Source organism: Colossoma macropomum, unplaced genomic scaffold (genome assembly GCF_904425465.1).
Source record: "Colossoma macropomum unplaced genomic scaffold, Colossoma_macropomum, whole genome shotgun sequence".
Classification (NCBI taxonomy): Eukaryota; Metazoa; Chordata; class Actinopteri; order Characiformes; family Serrasalmidae; genus Colossoma; species Colossoma macropomum.
The window spans coordinates 15,299,554-15,317,701 of NW_023494791.1; the positions used below are offsets into that span (position 1 = coordinate 15,299,554).

At 37.6% G+C, this 18,148-nt stretch overlaps 1 protein-coding gene across 1 annotated transcript; it reads left to right on the forward strand.

Annotated features, from left to right (window-relative positions):
* The first annotated feature begins 2,873 nt into the window (after nt 1–2,873).
* Nucleotides 2,874–18,148, forward strand: LOC118810040 (DNA excision repair protein ERCC-6-like). Its single transcript, XM_036573557.1, has 4 exons — nt 2,874–3,109; nt 4,475–4,555; nt 8,809–10,694; nt 18,141–18,148. The coding sequence occupies exons 3-4, from the start codon at nt 8,831–8,833 to the stop codon at nt 18,146–18,148; spliced, it is 1,872 nt and encodes a 623-aa protein (XP_036429450.1). The 5' UTR covers nt 2,874–3,109; nt 4,475–4,555; nt 8,809–8,830.

Here is an 18,148-nt window from a genome sequence, read left to right on the forward strand (position 1 = left end):
GTCTCGCTCGCTCTCTGTCTCTCTCTTTCTCTGTCTCTGTCCCTGTCTCTCTCTCTCTCTCTCTTTACCACATGCACAAAGCTGCTTTAAGGAGATTTATAGCAGATCAAACGAGAGCGCCACATTTGTGACCAAGAAGTAATTAATGAGATGAATATAAAAAGGGTATTATGACTAAAATATGACTGAGATTTTACATTACAATTGTGGTCATCTGAACTACTATGAAGATACATAGCTCCCCTGCAACAACTGCGTTAAAAAAATGATAGGAAGAATTTCTAAGTGTAACATTGTTGCCCTCTACTGACAGTTTTGTTATTTTTTGTTTTCAAATTAGTGTCAATGCTTAAACAAAACTCCTTCCAGTGGAGAATACTTATCTATAAGAGAGTATATGGAACATCTTTTATTTTAATGCAGTTTATTTTAAAAACTCTTGTAATCTTTGTCACCGTAGACCTTATGACCCGTTTCAAGCCTTTTTGTAAATATAGCCTTGCCAACTTCGACTCATTACAAGGGACAGCGAGGAGATTTTTCAATTGGCATACACTGGCCTTTAGATGCATTAGCCATGGTGACCATGCTAACTTTGTAATGTGGAAGTTGTTTGAGATGTCTAAGCATACATTTTGTGATTTATTGCTTTGTCTGGCTGCAAGCTTTGGTTTGAACTTGTGGTGTGTTGCCTTTCGTTTTTGCTGTTTCTAGCTGTGTCGCTTTTAGTTTGTCAACCAGCAGGCTAACAAAATAAAGTAATCAAGGTGTATCAGCAGTCATGTATAACAGATGGAGTAGTTTGTTACCTAAATCTGAGTCTGAGCACAGCAAATTGAATGTTATGGTTTTGAAATATTAAACATTTTATAGTATTTATTGTTATGAAATATCTGCCATTTTCTGTGCAGGTTTCAAAAGGGAAATGTATCAGGTTGCAGTGATTTCTGGGTTAATTTGGCTGCTAAGTCCCTTATGTTCCCTCGATCCCCCACACCTCAGAGTGCTCATTTTACATATTATATTTGCATTAATAAAGTAATGGAACTGCCCTGAAAACGACATGGAGGATTTCCCCCTCTGTCCTTGCCTTTATATATTGTCTGTCGTCATGTCAATATGGTAATCTAGGCCTATGTTTTGAACAAGTAAGTATGTTAAAGAGTTGTAGTGTGTTGGTTTATGGTTTGCTGTCAGGCATCTTACTGTAAATGCAGGTGTTTTACACTAACACTAAATCATGTTTATGTGCATTTACAAGTAACATACATTCATGCATTGGGTATGCTAGTGGATATTTTTCTGGAAGGTCACTTTAAAAAAACAGAATGTGCAACTATGCAACAAATTGCACTGTTTTCATTAAGTTCATTTTGACCATGCACTATCCACAAACAAACCTTCTCATAGTGGAGTAAATCAAATTATGTGTGGATATCGAAAATAGCTTAAAGTCTTTATTTAAATATGGGACGCTAGATGTTCAAGCACTGATGAACAGTATGGTGTATGGTGGATCTGTGGAGGAAGGAGTGTACAATAGTGATGGGAATTCCAAGAGAGACAAGAGAGAGAGAACTTTGCGCTTTACATAGTCAGACAGACTACACGCTGGAAAGGTGAGGAAAATGAGTGACAGGAAACGTAGTAAAGTTTGGACACATTTTAATGTGATAGACAGTTGAAAGGCAGAGTGTAGATTGTGCAAAGTTAAAATTTCATATCGAGCAGCCTCCACAAACAACCTGCACAGGCATATGCGAACTGTTCATCCATCAATGCAATTAGAAGAGAAAAGACAAGCAAGGGAACCTGATATTAATGAAGGTGCCAGTGTGTCTACTGCAACTGTTGCTGCTCCTACAACGTCTGCAGCACCATCCAGTACACCACCACTTCGCTAAAGGATGCTGCTTTTTCTTTTTGTTTTGCACATTTTAATTCATATTTTGTTGAGTGATGTTTTGTTGATGTTGTGTTGTTTCACTGTACAAATTTACAAATAATATACACAATCAGAGATTGGACCTTTTTGTCTAATTTAGATGGGTCTTTGATTTTTGTATTTTATAATTTATTTTTGTAGCACACTGTTCCATGTTGAGTATATAAATAAAGCCATATAAATAATAAACATTTGATATAATGTATGTTTTTACATTAGTAATTCATTTTACACATAATTTGGTAATAAATTAATTTAAGCAACAAAAAATCTGAGGAGCCACTTGGAAGCCGAAAGAGCCGGCTCTTTTTAATGAGCCGAGCCAAAAGAACCGGTTCTCTAAAAAGAGCCGGAATTCCCATCACTAGTGTAAAATCCCCTAAAAGTCCTCTTTAGTGTTATTACTCAAACCCAGCTGCATCCTGATTTACTGGTTGTAATTTACAGCCTAGGGCAGTATAATAAGAATAATAAATATAGAGGTCATGAGTTTCATGAAGTATGACCAGTCTGTATATTTAAGCATCTAAATGTTCATCTTGTACTTGAGAACAGTTAAAAGTGGACTATGGACTGAAGAGTTATGTGTCATTATGAAATTTTAAGCATGCTGATGGGTTTGCGTTTCTGTGTATGTACCATTCTTCTGAACTTTCTCACTGTGTGTTTCTATTCATTTGTGCCAAATCAATCAATTTTAGCATGAAAGCAGCTCAAACTGAGTCACGGACATCAGTGCTTTGTGCAAAAGCACCCATGAAGTTGAACTGCTCCAGATTGAAGCAAAGAAACTCTCAGTGATGCACTTTTCAAAAGTGGAAAGTAGCCCACCTAACAATACAGTAAAACACAAAAAAATTCATCGCATCCAGCGAAAAAAAAGGTATTATATTTTCATGTTGTTCATTTGCACTGTGTTCGGTGTGTATTGACCTGTAGAGAGTCGTATTGTTTTTGTGTGGGCATGTTTTCGTGAGAGCAGAGGACCGTTAAAGGGGTGTTTGTAGTTTAAAAGATGCGGAGCATTTTTCAATTTCGGCATTGATCTCATTTTCTGGTTTTGGGAAAATCCCAGGCATGCAGCCAGCGCGGTAAAAACAGTATAAAAGAGAGGAGCAACACCACACAGATCCAGGATCTCCAGAATAAACAGTATTAACGCAGGTAAGCATAACTTTACTTGTGTTGTGTTCTTGATGATGCTGCATAGGAATAATGAAGCTTTTTTTTTTGAAGGTTTACTCAGCTTCAGTATCTCATCAGTAGAACAGCCTCATTATCTGATGTAAATGGAAGATGTTATTTATTACTAATGTTAAATTGGATGTAGTGAAAAAATGCTTAGAGGTATCAGATATTTATTATATATATTTACATATCACTGTTGTTGGAAGAAAACCTTGTATCTCCAAAATGGTAACTTTACAGGAGAAGGAAAAAAACATACTTCACTTTTAATGTAAGTCGATGGAAACAGACTTTTTTCCAAGTCATTTTGGGACGTTTCTTTTGGTCCATTCTTCATGAAATTAACAGAATATAAAGGATCAGAGGCATTTTCAAATTATGTCAAAAACTGAAAAAATGGAGATACAAGGTTTTCTTCCAACAGCAGCGATATTTATATATATAATTTATATTATTATTCTGAATGTGCTACATATATATATAGGTATATGTGTGTGTGTGTGTGTGTGTGTGTGTGTGAATATATATATATATTTTTTAATGGAAAGTGATATTAGACTTTTGGAACAGCACTGTTCGTAGTTTCCAAAATAAACATTTCTATTAGTGAAGCTTATAATGGGCTCTTGTATTTTGGAATTTGGAATTTTGGAATTATTCAAGATGTGTCAAGGTGGCACTGACTCATTCTTTAAGCAATAGTCAGATAACGATATCTACTATTTTTCACGTTAAACCAAATGCATTAAATCTACCATGTTTGTTAAAATGGACAAATAAATGGACAAATGTATGTATTTACCTATGCAGTGGACGTTGTCCATTTGTGTAGATAACAGTAGTTCATTATATAGTGTCAGAAACCACATAAGCAAGTGTATTTGAAATGACTTAACTCAGCGTAGCACAGTTTGAGGCAAGTGTCTGATGATTTAGGCATGCAGTTTTTGCAGTGCTTATTGAAGGGGTATAAGCTTCCATCAGTCATTCGCTGCATTAGCATTGTAGCTCAGTCGGAAAAAAAAGAGAATGACTTGGCAGGCATTGAGGTGAGTGGTACAGTTTTTTTTTGCGTGTTTTTTTTTCTGATCTATCACTTTTAGCTTGTTGCATGCAGATAGATCAAACTCTTTTATGACTAGTCAACTTTGCCACAAAATTTTGTAGATGTTATAATAGTTGAATTTAAACAGGTAAAGCTTTTGGTTTGTACTTCAGTATTTCTGGCCACAGGAGGGCAGTGTTCACATGCATTTTCAAGCTCAAGTTAAACCTTAGATACGATATGCAGCGTTACATTATGGTGTATATGAAAATTAGTGATGTTTTTCTGTTCCACAGATTATTCATCAGCCTCAAAGGACTTTGCTTCTCTTACCTGTGTACCACTGACTTGACGACAGAGTTATCAGGAACTACCTGGTGAGTGAACAGGAATCTTCTGATTCTTAGCAGATGCTAGAATGTGGCATTCTAGAATTATTAGGGATAGACTGTTTGAATAAGAACTGTAATTCATATTAATATGACGTTGTTTTCATTGAATCAGGTTAAGAAAAAAGTATTTCTCCCCAAGTACCGGTGATTTTTGTGTATTTTAGAGTTGGTGTGCATATTTTATTTTTCAAATTATAGAACTACACTAAATGGCCAAAGGTATGTGGAAACCAGTCCATCACAAAAACTGTACAGTTCTGGAACAACATCTTATGGACAGATTAGACTTGTATCAGGATGATAAGAAGAGAAGAGTATGCCTGCGAGTGGAATGGTTCCCTTGTATTTATTGATGTGATAGCTGACAAAAGCACCGAGATGAATATAGGGCTAGATTATCTGCTTAGATTCAGCCAAAGGCTTCAAAACTCAGTAGATGGTGCTTCACAGTGCAGATCCACAGTGACCCGAAGCATACTGCAAAAGCAACCCATGATTTTTTTTAAGGTGAAAGTATCAGAATCAGAATTATTCTATTCACCAGATGTACAGATTACCCAGGAATATAACTTGGTAGGTCAGCACAAGCATATAGGACATGCAGAATTCACAACATTGCAAACTTACAATAAATACAGTACAAATGCAAGTCTATATACAAGGTTAAGGGTAAGGTTAGTCCTGCATATCATTTGTTGGCTCACTGAGAAGGGTAACCACCTCTAGGAAAAAGGTGTTTAAGTGTTCCATGGTTCAGGTTTTAATTGAGCAGTACTGTTTTCCTAAGGGGAGTTTCTGGAACAGATATGAAATGTTCTGTAATGTCCAGGTCAAACACCTGATCCCAGTCATGCATCCATTTCACTTACTGAATGCAAAACAGCAGGTGAATCGCCCCAAGAACAAGCAGGAACTGAAGACAGCTGCAGTAGTAGTCTGCCAGAGCATCACCACACTGTAAAAAATGTGACCAATAAAAAAAAATATGGCAACAAGTGACAATAAAACTGAGTAGATTTTAATTACCTAAACTTTGACTAAAATGCATTAAATAAGTGAACTACATTTAAGCAAAAAAATTAAGTAAATATTAATAAAAGCAACAGTTAAAATGTGTTGTATTTAGTAATAGTATGCCACATTATGAGTTAATGTAGAACAAATTAATTTAACAAGGAAAATTTAGTAATATCTACCAAGTGTCTGAGCAAAATTACTTTATATTTACTCAATATCTGGGGAAAATGTATTTACATAAATATCTGGGGAAAACTGGTTTATATTTACTAGACTTTACTACAGCTGTGGTTGCCAGAACTTCACCGTAAAAATATAGTGGCAAGGTATGAGACCTTACAGTATGCTTTTTTGGCAACCATAAATTTCACTGTTGAGAACTGTTGTTTGTTTACGGTTAATTACTGTGAAAAAAAGCATATATTGTAAATCTGTATACAGTACATTATTTTAAAAACAACAGATATACTGTTAACATAATTATAGTCTATCGGTGATAAACACAGTACAACCGTATGACACATTACAGTATTTTATTGCAAAGTTGAACTTTACAGTAAATTACCAGCAGCTGTAGCTGCCAGAATTTCATTGCAGTTCATTTCATTGCATAGGAATTACAATTAGTTAGAAGAGATTTAACGATCAACAACTGCCAATGATAAATTACAGAGGAAATAACAAATAACACTCATTAAAATCCAAAGTACAGACTATTTTGATGAACTTTAAGAAACTTTTCTTACATGATTCAATACAATGTCCAGGATACTCACAAAGCAGTGCTGAGATGCTGTAAAAAACAGCATGCGTCCATATATATAAAGGATAATCCATGGTGGAATGAATAAAGATCATGAAAAGAATTAGCATATATTAAGCCACTACATACTGCCTAAGCAAAATAGATACAGAATTCAGACATACTGAATGGAATAGCAGGTAACAGCTACAACGGTGTTAACAAAAAATACAAATTAAATGATATCATTGTGCTTGATTATATGTATGCACATATTGGCCACTTTATTAGGTAAAGCTGCCTTGTATTTACTTACTTTTCTATTGAATCAGGTCCATTAAAACCACCACAAAGCAGGTATTATTGTTTAATTCTCAGCACTGCAGTGACACTGACATAGTAAGTGTGGTACTCGTGTATCAGATACAGCAATGTTTTAATCACCTCAGTGATTAAAACTGCTGCTACATCAAATAAACAAATAACTTATTCACCAAACGCATTTTGAATCCTTTGAAAGTTTCCAGAAGCGGCTCTAGGCGTGCGGTTGTCGCCTCCGCGGCGAAACGCCGGTGACGGCTCGGAGCTCAATACGGGTGTAATCTGCTCTCCTCAATACGGGTGGAATCTTCCCGTATGTTTTTTGCCGACACATCAGAGACCCTCACCTCTATCCGTACCTCAACAGCAAAATCTGTAATTTAAGTCCATGTCATACTTGTATGCTAATCAAAACTAAAATGAATTAGATAGCTGCTAGCTTAGGAAATGTTTGCTAAGCTGCAGTAACTTAAAAGAATGGGCAACTGCTACAGCAACCTACTTGGAAATTGTTTGTTTCCTAGCAAAAATTAAAAAGGTCTTATCTTTGGGAAGTTGGAGGACTGCAACCCCTGAAACGTGTAGTTACTGGTGTCCATGAGGTACAAAATGCATTGGGCAGAAGTGTGAGGTGAATAAAACCAATGACTTCCCAATGAGTAAAATCTATCCATTTTCTGCATTGTTGTTGTTCCTGATAAAACATAAGTCAATTCTGCTCAGTGTATCACAGCTAATTTTATTCAACCAAAGCTGTGTAAAATGCACTTAATAAATCATTCAAATTTATTGGATTCAGCTCAGTTTGATTTCTAACTGAACATAGTCTTTTTTTATTATGTAGAGGTGACTATCAGTTATTTAGTAAATATTAATTAACCCCAGTCCCACTTTTTACAGTGCAGGGAAGAAACTCAGCTTTTAGTGGTGTCTATGGGTTCCAGAAAGAATCCATAGACATGACCATACTTCAGGCAGTCATTGACTCTGAAAGATTTTCAACCAAGTATTAAAAATGACAATTTAATGTACGGCTATGCTAGTTTGTCCAAATACTTTTGAGCCCCTAAAAATGGGTTGGGAGCTATGTATGAAAATAGTTGTAATTCCTACATCGTTCATTTGTATGTAATTCCCTCAAATTGAAGTTGAACGCCTGCACTTTGAGTTTATATATATTGTTTAATTTCAACTTCATTATGCTGTCGTAGACAGATAAATAAGATTAACCTTATCCACGTCCAGTTATTTATGGGCTTGACTGTATATGAGCTGTTTGGTTGTCCCATTCCAAAACCATGGGCATTAATATGGAGCTGGCCCCTCCTTTACAGCTATAACAGCCTCCATTCTTCTGGGAAAGGAATGTATGCTCATTCAGTCAAAAGAGCTTTTGTGAGGTCAGGCACTGATGTTTGACAAGAAGGCCTGGCTCAAAATTGACATTCCAGTTCATCCGTAAAGTGTTCGTTGGGGTTGAAGTCAGGGCTGTCTGCAGCCAACCGGAGTTCCTCCACACCAAACTCATGAAACCATGTCTTTGTGGACCTTGCTTTTTGCAGGGGGACAGCCATGCTGAAACACAAAAAAGCCTTTCCAAAACTGTTGGCACAAAGTTGGATGCATATAGTTGTCTGAAATGTCTTTGTATGCTTTTATTTGTAGTGTTAACATTATCCTTCACTAGAAGGGGCCGAGCCCAAACCCTGAAAAACAGTCCCAGACCATTATCCCTCCTCCACCAAACTTTACTGTTCACACTATGCATTCTGGTAGGTAGTGTTCTGCTGGCAACTGCCAAACCCTGATTTGTCCATCAGAATGTCAGATAGTGAAGCACGGTTCATCACACTAGAGAATTGATTTTATACACTTGATAGAAATGGGTGTGGCTGAAACACCCAAACTCAGTTATTAGAAGAGGCGTCCACACACTTTTTGCCATTTAGTGTAGTCTTGGCTAAATATTCCAAGAAAGAAGGAACGAATGATCATTTGTTTTTTATACCATTTGCAATTTTACAGATCAAAAAAAGTAACCTGGTTTGTGAAGATACTACAAGAATACAACATAAACTGTATATGTGCTAATGTTTTGCACTAAATGAATAACATTGCTGAGACATTTATATGATTTCATTCTTCCATCCTTTGAAAGGTACAACCTGCTTCAGGTTACCATGGAAGGCAGTGAAAAACGGAACGAGAAAGACCTGGAAAAGGAAAAACCAGAAGATGTTCTTGAAGTTCTATTACCCGACAAAAATTTGCTTTGCAGACTTTATCCTCACCAGCGCGAGGGAATTTTGTTCCTTTTCAACCTATACAAAAACGGAAAAAGCAAAGCTAAAGGAAGCAGGAATGGCGCTATTTTAGCAGATGAAATGGGCTTAGGAAAATCTATTCAGGTCATCTTGTTTTTGCACGCAATGATCATGAACACTCAAGAATTCAAGAATGCCTTGTTGATTGTGCCTGCTGGTTTGCTGAATGACTGGAAGGATAAGCTGAAAAGGTGGACCCCTAACATGAACGTTCTCATTTACCACCACAGTGAGACAGAACGTGAAAGAAAGCTGAGGAATTTGCAGAAGACTGGTGGCATCATTTTAGTCTCTTACTCAACGTTCATTGAAAATAACGAGACACTCACAACTTATGAAGGCATGCATTTTGTCTGGGACTGCTTGATTTGTGATGAAGCTCACAAGCTCAAAAACCTTGACACCAAAACTCACAAAGCTGTTGCATTAACCTCAGCTGGATTTTGCATTCTCATCACTGGCACACCTATGCAGAACAACCTAAGAGAGTTTTGGTCTTTGTTCTCCCTCATTTTAGACACATATGTACTGGGAACATACAAAACATTCAAGAACAAATTTGAGAAACCAATCACAAAAGGGATGGAAGCTGAATCAGGGCCAGAAGAAAGGGCTCTGGGAATGGAACTCCAAAAGACTCTGGAGAAGATAAGAGAGCCATTCTGGCTCAGGAGAAGAATAGACCAAATTCAAGGACTCAGAGGTCATCCACTTCTAGAAAACATACCCTCTGATCAAGTGTTACATCTTCCTAAGAAAAATGAGTATGTTATATGGATCAAGCTTAGTTCTGAGCAGAAGGCTGCTTATCGCAAGATAACTGCTGATTCATCTACTCCGACATTTGAGTCCTTCCATCTTCTGACAGCTGTTTGTACACACCCAAAGTTAAACAGTGACATCAAGGAACATGAAATGAGCGGGGTGAATTTAGCTGAATCCGGAAAACTGACCTTCATGTTAGCACTGCTTGAATGGTTCGCTACCAATGGGAATTTTGCCCTGGTCTTCTCTAATTACATAAAAATCCTTGACATCATTGAGAAATCTCTGACACAGACATCATGGGGGAGAAATGCTTTTTTGAGGATTGACGGACAGAACACTACTCAGGGTTTGAGAGACAAAATTGTCAGAGAGTTTCAAAAAAGGGAGTCAAAAAATATCCTTTTGCTTACCACTAGTGTGGGTGCAGAAGGCCTGACGCTCACAGCAGCCGATTGTGTGGTTTTTGCTGACCTCTCCTGGAATCAGTCTCAGGATGCACAGGCTGTGGGCCGTGCCCACAGAATTGGTCAGACAAAGGATGTTAAGACTTACCGTCTTATTACCTGTGGCACATTGGAAGAAAGGATCTACAGAAGGCAGAAGCGCTCACTGACTAGACAGGTTGTGGGAGATGAAAATAATCCTTTTCGGTTCTTCACACAAGATGAGTTGAAAGGAATACTGACACTGCAGGAGACTCAGTTCTCATCTACTCAACAACAGCTTGAGAAACAAGGTGCGAAATACCTTGACGTCACTGAGGTCTTTGGGGCAGGTCTCAATAGTGTTGGTGCCGCAAGTGTGTGTGGGATCTCAGATCATGGGCAGCTGCTCAGCGCAAGTCAAGGTGAAGATCTTGAAGTGGCTATGGCAAGGATGCACATTAAAGAGACTGCTGAAATGTGCCAGCAGGAAATAGAAGCAGAGTCTCATCTTACAAGACAACAAATTTGTACAGATGTGTCTGTCAAGAAATGTGGCAGAAAAAACAAAATCAGAAGATGGAGACATGAAACAAGAACACCTGGCCTACCAAGAAAATATAAATGCTACACCCCACCTTTCTCTGGCAGAAGGCGAAAGAATCTACACATTTCAAGACCTTGTGTATTTGATTCAAGTGACAGCTCCAACCTCTCAGCAGATGATGAAGTAAATCCCAGTGAAAATGCTGTACCCCACATTTCAGTCACTGGCAAAAGTCAAGTCATGGGTGACTCACTCAACCAGTGCAGTGCATCTGTCTTTATGTGTAATAACACGTGTAGTGAAGACAACAACAGACTAACTGAACTATTGCAAGAATCTTCATGTTATGATGCTGAAAGTATGAGCCAGCCATCATCTTATAGCTCACCCAATGGCAGTTATATAAATAAGTCATGTCCTGGGGAGGCATAGATTTGAAGTCAGAAACTGTTGGAAACAGTGATGAAGATGCTGTCAATCTTTTAAGTGAAATGAGTGACCTACTAGGAAAAAACATGCGTTACTCTTCACTTTCCTCTGACAAAACAAAACAGACTGCACACGTTTCAAGATCTTGTGTGTCTGATTTAAGTGACAATCCCAGTATCTCAGCAGATGAACAATTTTCTGGGACCATTGTGCAACGTGAAGAAAGTGACACAGTCAGCTACAGTGACCAAGATGATGTCAGCCTTTCACATAACATCACTTTGCTATCAAATGCCCATACACTCATATCTGAGATGAATATGATGCAGGAATTTGAATTGGAAGAACTGACTGCTTTTCTGGAAGAAACTAATGTGATGGGTGTCAAATCAGCTGAGGCAAGAAAACAGGAAATACAGCTGAAACAAGATGATCAGATAATGAGATCTAGGTACACTCTAGAGTTCTCTGATCACATCTCTAAAAGTCATCCAAATGCTGATTTGGACATGAATTGTTGTCACCTCTACTGATGTGATCAAGAACATGTCATTTGTTACTGATTTGGGCCTGGACATGTTAGCCTTTCACGACTACATCAGCACCCTGGACAAAACCTCTGACTCTGAATATTGTAGCGGTGATACACATAATCACAGAACATCAATTTCTAGCACCAGGAATGTGAGTTATAATTATACATTTCCTGAGGACAACTACATGGGTAAAAATAAAACTAGTAACTTCCAAGAAGCCAGCAGTATTTCAACCAACAATGCCACAGGATCGAATATCTGTATGTTTATGTCTGATGTAAGCCTGGTGCAGTCCAGTGAGTCTGGTAACAAACAAGAGGCAAGCTCCCAAGAACTGAAATTTATAGATCCAATGGAACAGAAACTTCTGATGAATGGCGAGCAAGAGGAAACTGTGCAACTCAAGAGGCCTCTGAGTTCAAACACTCATGGCTGTAATGATCCTCCACACTCTCCCATTCCTGCGACCTCATCTGAATCACAGGAGAAGACAACCCTGAATCAAGATCAGGAGTTGCATCAGGCAGAAGATAGATTCAAAACTAGTTTGAAGTCCAAGCAAATAGTTCCTAAACTGTGTGATTACTCACTCACTCCTAGTTGCCTTGCTTTGTCTATAACACCATCTGCTGTCAAAGGGAAACATGACACAAAGCTAAAGCAGCTGAATGAATGCAGTGAGTTAAACATTCTGAAGGAGCAGACAGACGTTCAGGATTTCGAATTTATTGACCCAAGTGGACACAAAGATCTGAAGAAATGTGGACATGGACAAATACTGTATCCTAAGAGTTCTCTGGATTTAAGCAAGCCAAACTTAAACCTTGCTCAATGCTCATCAGAATCATCTCACCCGTTATCTGAAAGAGAGACGCTTTGGGCTGTCAAAGATTATGAACTGGCAGATCTCAGTTCTGAAGACAGCTTTAAAAGTGGGTTAAAATCCAACCAAATTGCTCCTGTACTATGTGATTACTCACTCACTCCAGATTGTGACTCTTTGCTTGACACACCATCTGTAGAAAAAGGAAAGCATGTGCTCAGTGAATGTTTTCAAAGTACACCTATGCAGTCTATTGAGGTTGAACACCAAGAAACCCAGGATCGTTTGAAAAGAAGATTATCATTTTCTCATTTGCACCCAGGGAACAAAGGCAACAGTAGTACTCCATTGGAGTCATCTTCTAAAGGAAAACCCAGTGAGTCAGGCCAGTTGAAAAGAAGTGAGAAGAGAACTCCTGAGTTGCCACAAAAATACAAATGTTTTTCCCCTTCATTGGCAAAGACTGGCAAAAGGAAAATAACCAATTTGGATAAAAAAGTAGAGCGACAAAGGACTACAGTGACTGGAAATGACAGTAGGATGGCTCATAATGCTGAAGAACACAGTCTCTCTCCAGCTAGTAGTACATACAGATCAACCAGAACTAAATGCTTTCAGTCCACAGTTTCATCAACAACACATGAATACAAATATGGAAAAGAAAATCATGACAGAACGCTGCCAGCAATGTGCAGTTACTCATTTAACCCAAGTGCAGTTTCTCAGTCTTCTAAACCACAAACAAGAAAAATAACGCAAACATGCCTTGGTCAAAGACAGCTCAACATCTGTGAGGATACAGATGTTAAATCAGTACAAAAATGTCCCACAAATACTGATACAAATGAGAGTAGACTGAATACAATGTTGGTGAATTTGTTGGCAAGTTTTAACACCCTTTCCTGTAATAATGCAGCTCTCAGAAAGGGTCGGAGACGTGCAAGGAAGCAAAAAGGACAACTCAGAAAAAAGAGACTTTCACTCAAATGCAGTCGCCCCTCCTTTTCCGTGACTTATCGAAAGCATAAAAAGAAACTACTGGAATCCATGGGGAATATTTGTCTGAGTCAGGTTATTGAACAGCCACATAGAAGACAGTTAAAATTTGACGGTGTCACATCAGACTTAAATGTTTCTCTCATTACTGATGAGCATATCTATGCTTTGGACACTGAAGACTCAGCTTCTCGTTCTTCATCTGCTTCTTGTTCGAAGTTCTCAAAGGGAATCTAACCTCCTGAAAAATACCCAGAACAGCATTCAGTGCCCAGAAAATAAAGATGAAGATGACAAAAATCATGACTGTAAAATAGAGGATTGTAAAAATAAAATACTCCCTTTGATGGACGACTTAAAAAGATTATGATTCTTTAAGGTTGGCTCAGGTTGTTTTGTTATTATATCAAGGCTAAGACTTGATTACTGCTAAATGATTGAACTGACATACAGTATATTACACTTGTACTTCAGTTAATTATATAATGTTGTTGACTTAATACTTCCATGAGCGAACACTATGTAAAGTCCTTAAACATTTAGCATTTCTGTTAGCATTTCTTTTAAGTAAACATGTTTGGCTTTATTAAATGTTAAAGCAAAATGTTTGGCTGTTCAAAATCACTGTCTTTCGATTTGTCTACCATTATTTACACAATGTTGCTTAATGAACATATGATTAATGAACATACGCTTACAGCTATTGTTTCAGCTTAATACATCAATTGTATTAATTGTTTTCACTTGCCATGGGATGTCTCCTCCTGTGTTTCTGCTATTTCATTAAAGAAAAACAAAAACAAAAACTGAAGTGTTTATTTGCAATAGTTATACACTACATTTGTGGCCAATCACAGTAACGATTATTTGTCCTCATTTACTAGTATTTAGTGAAGTTGATATGGCATCCTAAAAAAATGTGAAGAGGAGATGGTTGGTGCAATTCACAGAAAATGTGAGCATGATAAAATCATTTCCAAAATCAAGACGTCAGGTTTCCAAAAGGATGCTCCCCTAAGAAATCAATATACAAGAAATGCTGAACTATTTTCATTTTTAAAATATTTATTTTAGCATATACTTGTGTGTAAATACAGCAATTTAATTAGAAGAGGAGAGGTAGGTTCTGACACAAAGGTTTTGCAATAAGGTAATACAGGACAGAGAAAAGAACTTAAATGAACCAGATATATTTATGTTTTTGAAACTTAAATCTCTTTAAGGAATGCAAAAGGGGCTCCATGGTTATTGGTTCAGTCCTGGCTGTTGAAGTAATAACATCACAATGTAAGTCACCAATCTCAACTGTTGCGCTTGATTCACAATATTTCACTTTGATTTTTGTAGGAGATGTCAGTGAGAGGCCAGCCTGTTTAGTTGTTTGTGCAGAACTTGCATCAGCAAATGCATCAGACGATCTCAGTAACAATGTTGGGCTGACACTGTCCTCTTTATTCTCTCTTGTGGAACTCAGCTCAGGCTCTTTCTCTTTGTTGTCATTTAATGAACTCTTCAGTTTTCTTAGGTGGCTGAGAAGATTCTTTTTTGACAAACTTTGCTGCAGGAGCTGTTTCTATTTTTGCCTTTTCAGTTTCATCTAATGTGGGCATTTTATATTCAACTTGTTGGCATTGTAAATCTGGATGATTCCTGTCCTTGTGTGTCCTTGTTAATTTTTAATAGCTGTTTCTGGAGGTTTTTGAATTGTGTCTTTAATTTGAACTTCAGCCTGGAAATCATTTTATTTCACATGTTTGTCGCAGGCATTTAATTCAGTATCTTTTTCAGGTACTGATATTTCTGCACTTGTTTCAACATCAGGTGGATGCACTTCCATCTTTCCCTCTGGTAGAGAAATGTCCATCTTTTTTTTTGGCCTCCCTTGAACCTACTTTTGGTCATTTTACCACTTTTGGGAGGCTGATCCCAAATTCTGGCAATTTGAACTTACTCCCTTGCCCATCAGTTTGGATGCTTTGACCTTTAATATCCACATAGACAGAATTATGATGTAGTTCTACATCAGGCACCTTCATATCATCTGATAGTGGCTCGGCTGACAATTTTCACTCTGTTTCTTTAGCTTGTGCATCCACAGCAGAGATGTCCCCTCATTTGGAGGTTTTGCTCCAAATTTTGGGAGTGTCATGAAAGAAATTTTAAACTTTGCCGAAGAGCCGGACTTTGTTTTATCTTTTTTACCAGCATCCCCTATTTAAACTGCTTGTCCACTATTTGTCATTTCCCTTTACACCTCCTTCTGGTACTGAAACATCAATATTTGGGAGATTGGCATCAGTGTTTGAGACCTTCACACAAATCTAGGAAATGAAAAGCTTGTTTGCTTTGCTTTCACATCAGAATCACCTTTAAAATCTAATTCTGGTACGTTAGCTTTAACATTTTTTCATTCTGGTAGAGAAATCCTAAGTTCTATCTTGGCCCCACTCTATTTTTGGTGGGTTTTTTTTTCAGAAAGTCTGATCCCAAATTTTGGCAATTTGAACATTGACCTTTAATTTGAATGTCCTGTGCTTTCATATCAACAATGAGCGTTTCTTCTTCTTTGTGTGTTTTAAGTGCCTTTATATCAGCTGATTGTGGCTCGGCTGACAATTTTACTTGTGTGTCACGTACACTTTTTTCAGGATTTGATGGTGACTTAGTCGATAGTTTTAAATCTCCGTCAAGTGATGGTGATTTGGCTTTCAGTTTCAATTCTTCCTCATGTCCTTTAACATGTACCTCCACAGCAGAAATGTCTTGAAGTTGCAGCTCCTAATTTGATTCATCTTTTTGTGCAGCATCACACACAGTAGCTGTAATGTCTGCGTTTGCTCCATCAGTACTGCCCTCCAGTACAGAAAGGTCGATTGCCGGAACGCTCATATCAGCTTTTTTTTTCTTACTTTCTGATTTGGAAAATCCAAACTTGGGGAACTGAAATGTTGGTCTCTGTATTTTCATTTCAACACTTTTAGAGTTTAGTTCTGGCAGACCTGCTTCTTTTTCAGTTTGTACTTATCGCTGCTCCAAAAATACGAAAAAGTAAAAACCTACTTTACTTTTAATGTAAGTAAATGGAACCAGACTTTTTCCAAGTAATTTCGGACCATTTCTTTTGGTCCATTCATCATGAAATTTATACATAATGTAAAGGCAACAGGCATTTTCAAATCATGTCAAAAACTGAAAAACTTTAATGAAGATAACGACAGAAGGCTGAGAATATTCTTAAGGTGTACACCTAGTGAGGTGCTGTAATACTAAACAATGAAATATGTTTCCACTGTCTTGTCAGAAACATGTGTAATGCAATTTTGACCACGCCCCACCCCCCAATGGGCTGTGCCGTTTCTTAACATTGGACCCTAAGCTTCATTCTCTCATTACATATCTGCTTTTTCGTGAAGAGGTAAATGAATAGTAATTAAATAGTACACATACACACACACCTCAACACACATGCACAGTATCAACCCATATCTGTTGTTTTTGGTTTTTATAAACTACCTTGGAGTACCATGAGAGGGTTCTGTAGTCTGTTGGTCTAGGAGGTGCAACTGCAAAATGCCTTTTCAGAACCCACACGCCAGTAAAATGAGCTGTTGAGGCTTATGCCATCTTCAGGTTGCTGTTCGACAAAACTCACTCTCTCTCTGTCTCACCCTCTCTCTCTCTCTCTGTAGCAGATCAGAAGGTTGGGCCACATTTGTGACCAAGAAATAATGAATGAGATGATTATGTTCATCATGTTATGTTGTGGACATCTGACTTAATAGCTCCCCTGAGTCTGAGACTACTGCATTAAAAAAAATGATAGGAAGAATTTCTAAGTGTAACATTGTTGCCCTCTACTGACAGTTTTGTTATTTACAAAAAAGTTTCCATTTTCAAATTAGTGTAATTACTTAAACAAAATTCTTTCCAGTGGTCAATACTAATCTATATGAGGGTGTATAATTATTATGTTTTGTGTAATTGTCTAATCTCACTATGAACTCCAAAGTAAAAGCTATGATAAAGGGAACTTTTTTATTTTAATGCAGTTTATTTACTCTTGTAATGTTTGTTTCCATAGACCTTATGACCTGTTTAATGCTTTTTTAATATGGCCTTGCCAGAACTGTGGGTGTTGCCTCTCTCTTTTGCTGTTTCTAGCTGTGTCGCCTTTAGCTTGCTAACTAGCAAGCTAACAGAATAAAGTAATGAAGGTGTATCAGCAGTGATGTGTAACAGATGGAGTAATTTGTTCCCTAAATCCTAATCTGAACGTAGCAAATCGAATGGTATGGTTTTGAAATATTAAACATTTTAAAGTATTTTATTGTTATGGCCTATAAATAAGTTTGTCCGCCATTTTTCGGTGCAGGTCTGATCAGGGAAGTGCATCAGGTTGCAATGATTTCTGGGGTGAATTCTGCTGCTGAAGACCCTTAGGTTCCCTTGAACCTTCACACCTCTGAGTGCTCATTTAACACACATCAGTTGCGCTAATAAAGTAATGGAACAGCCCTTAAGACAGTGTGATTTTGGGGAAGGGGGAGTTGTTGTAAGACGTGTCACTACTGTAATCTAGGCCTATGTTATGAACAAGTAATTCTATTAAAGAGTTTTAATGTGTTGGTGTATGATTTGCTCTCAGGCATCTAA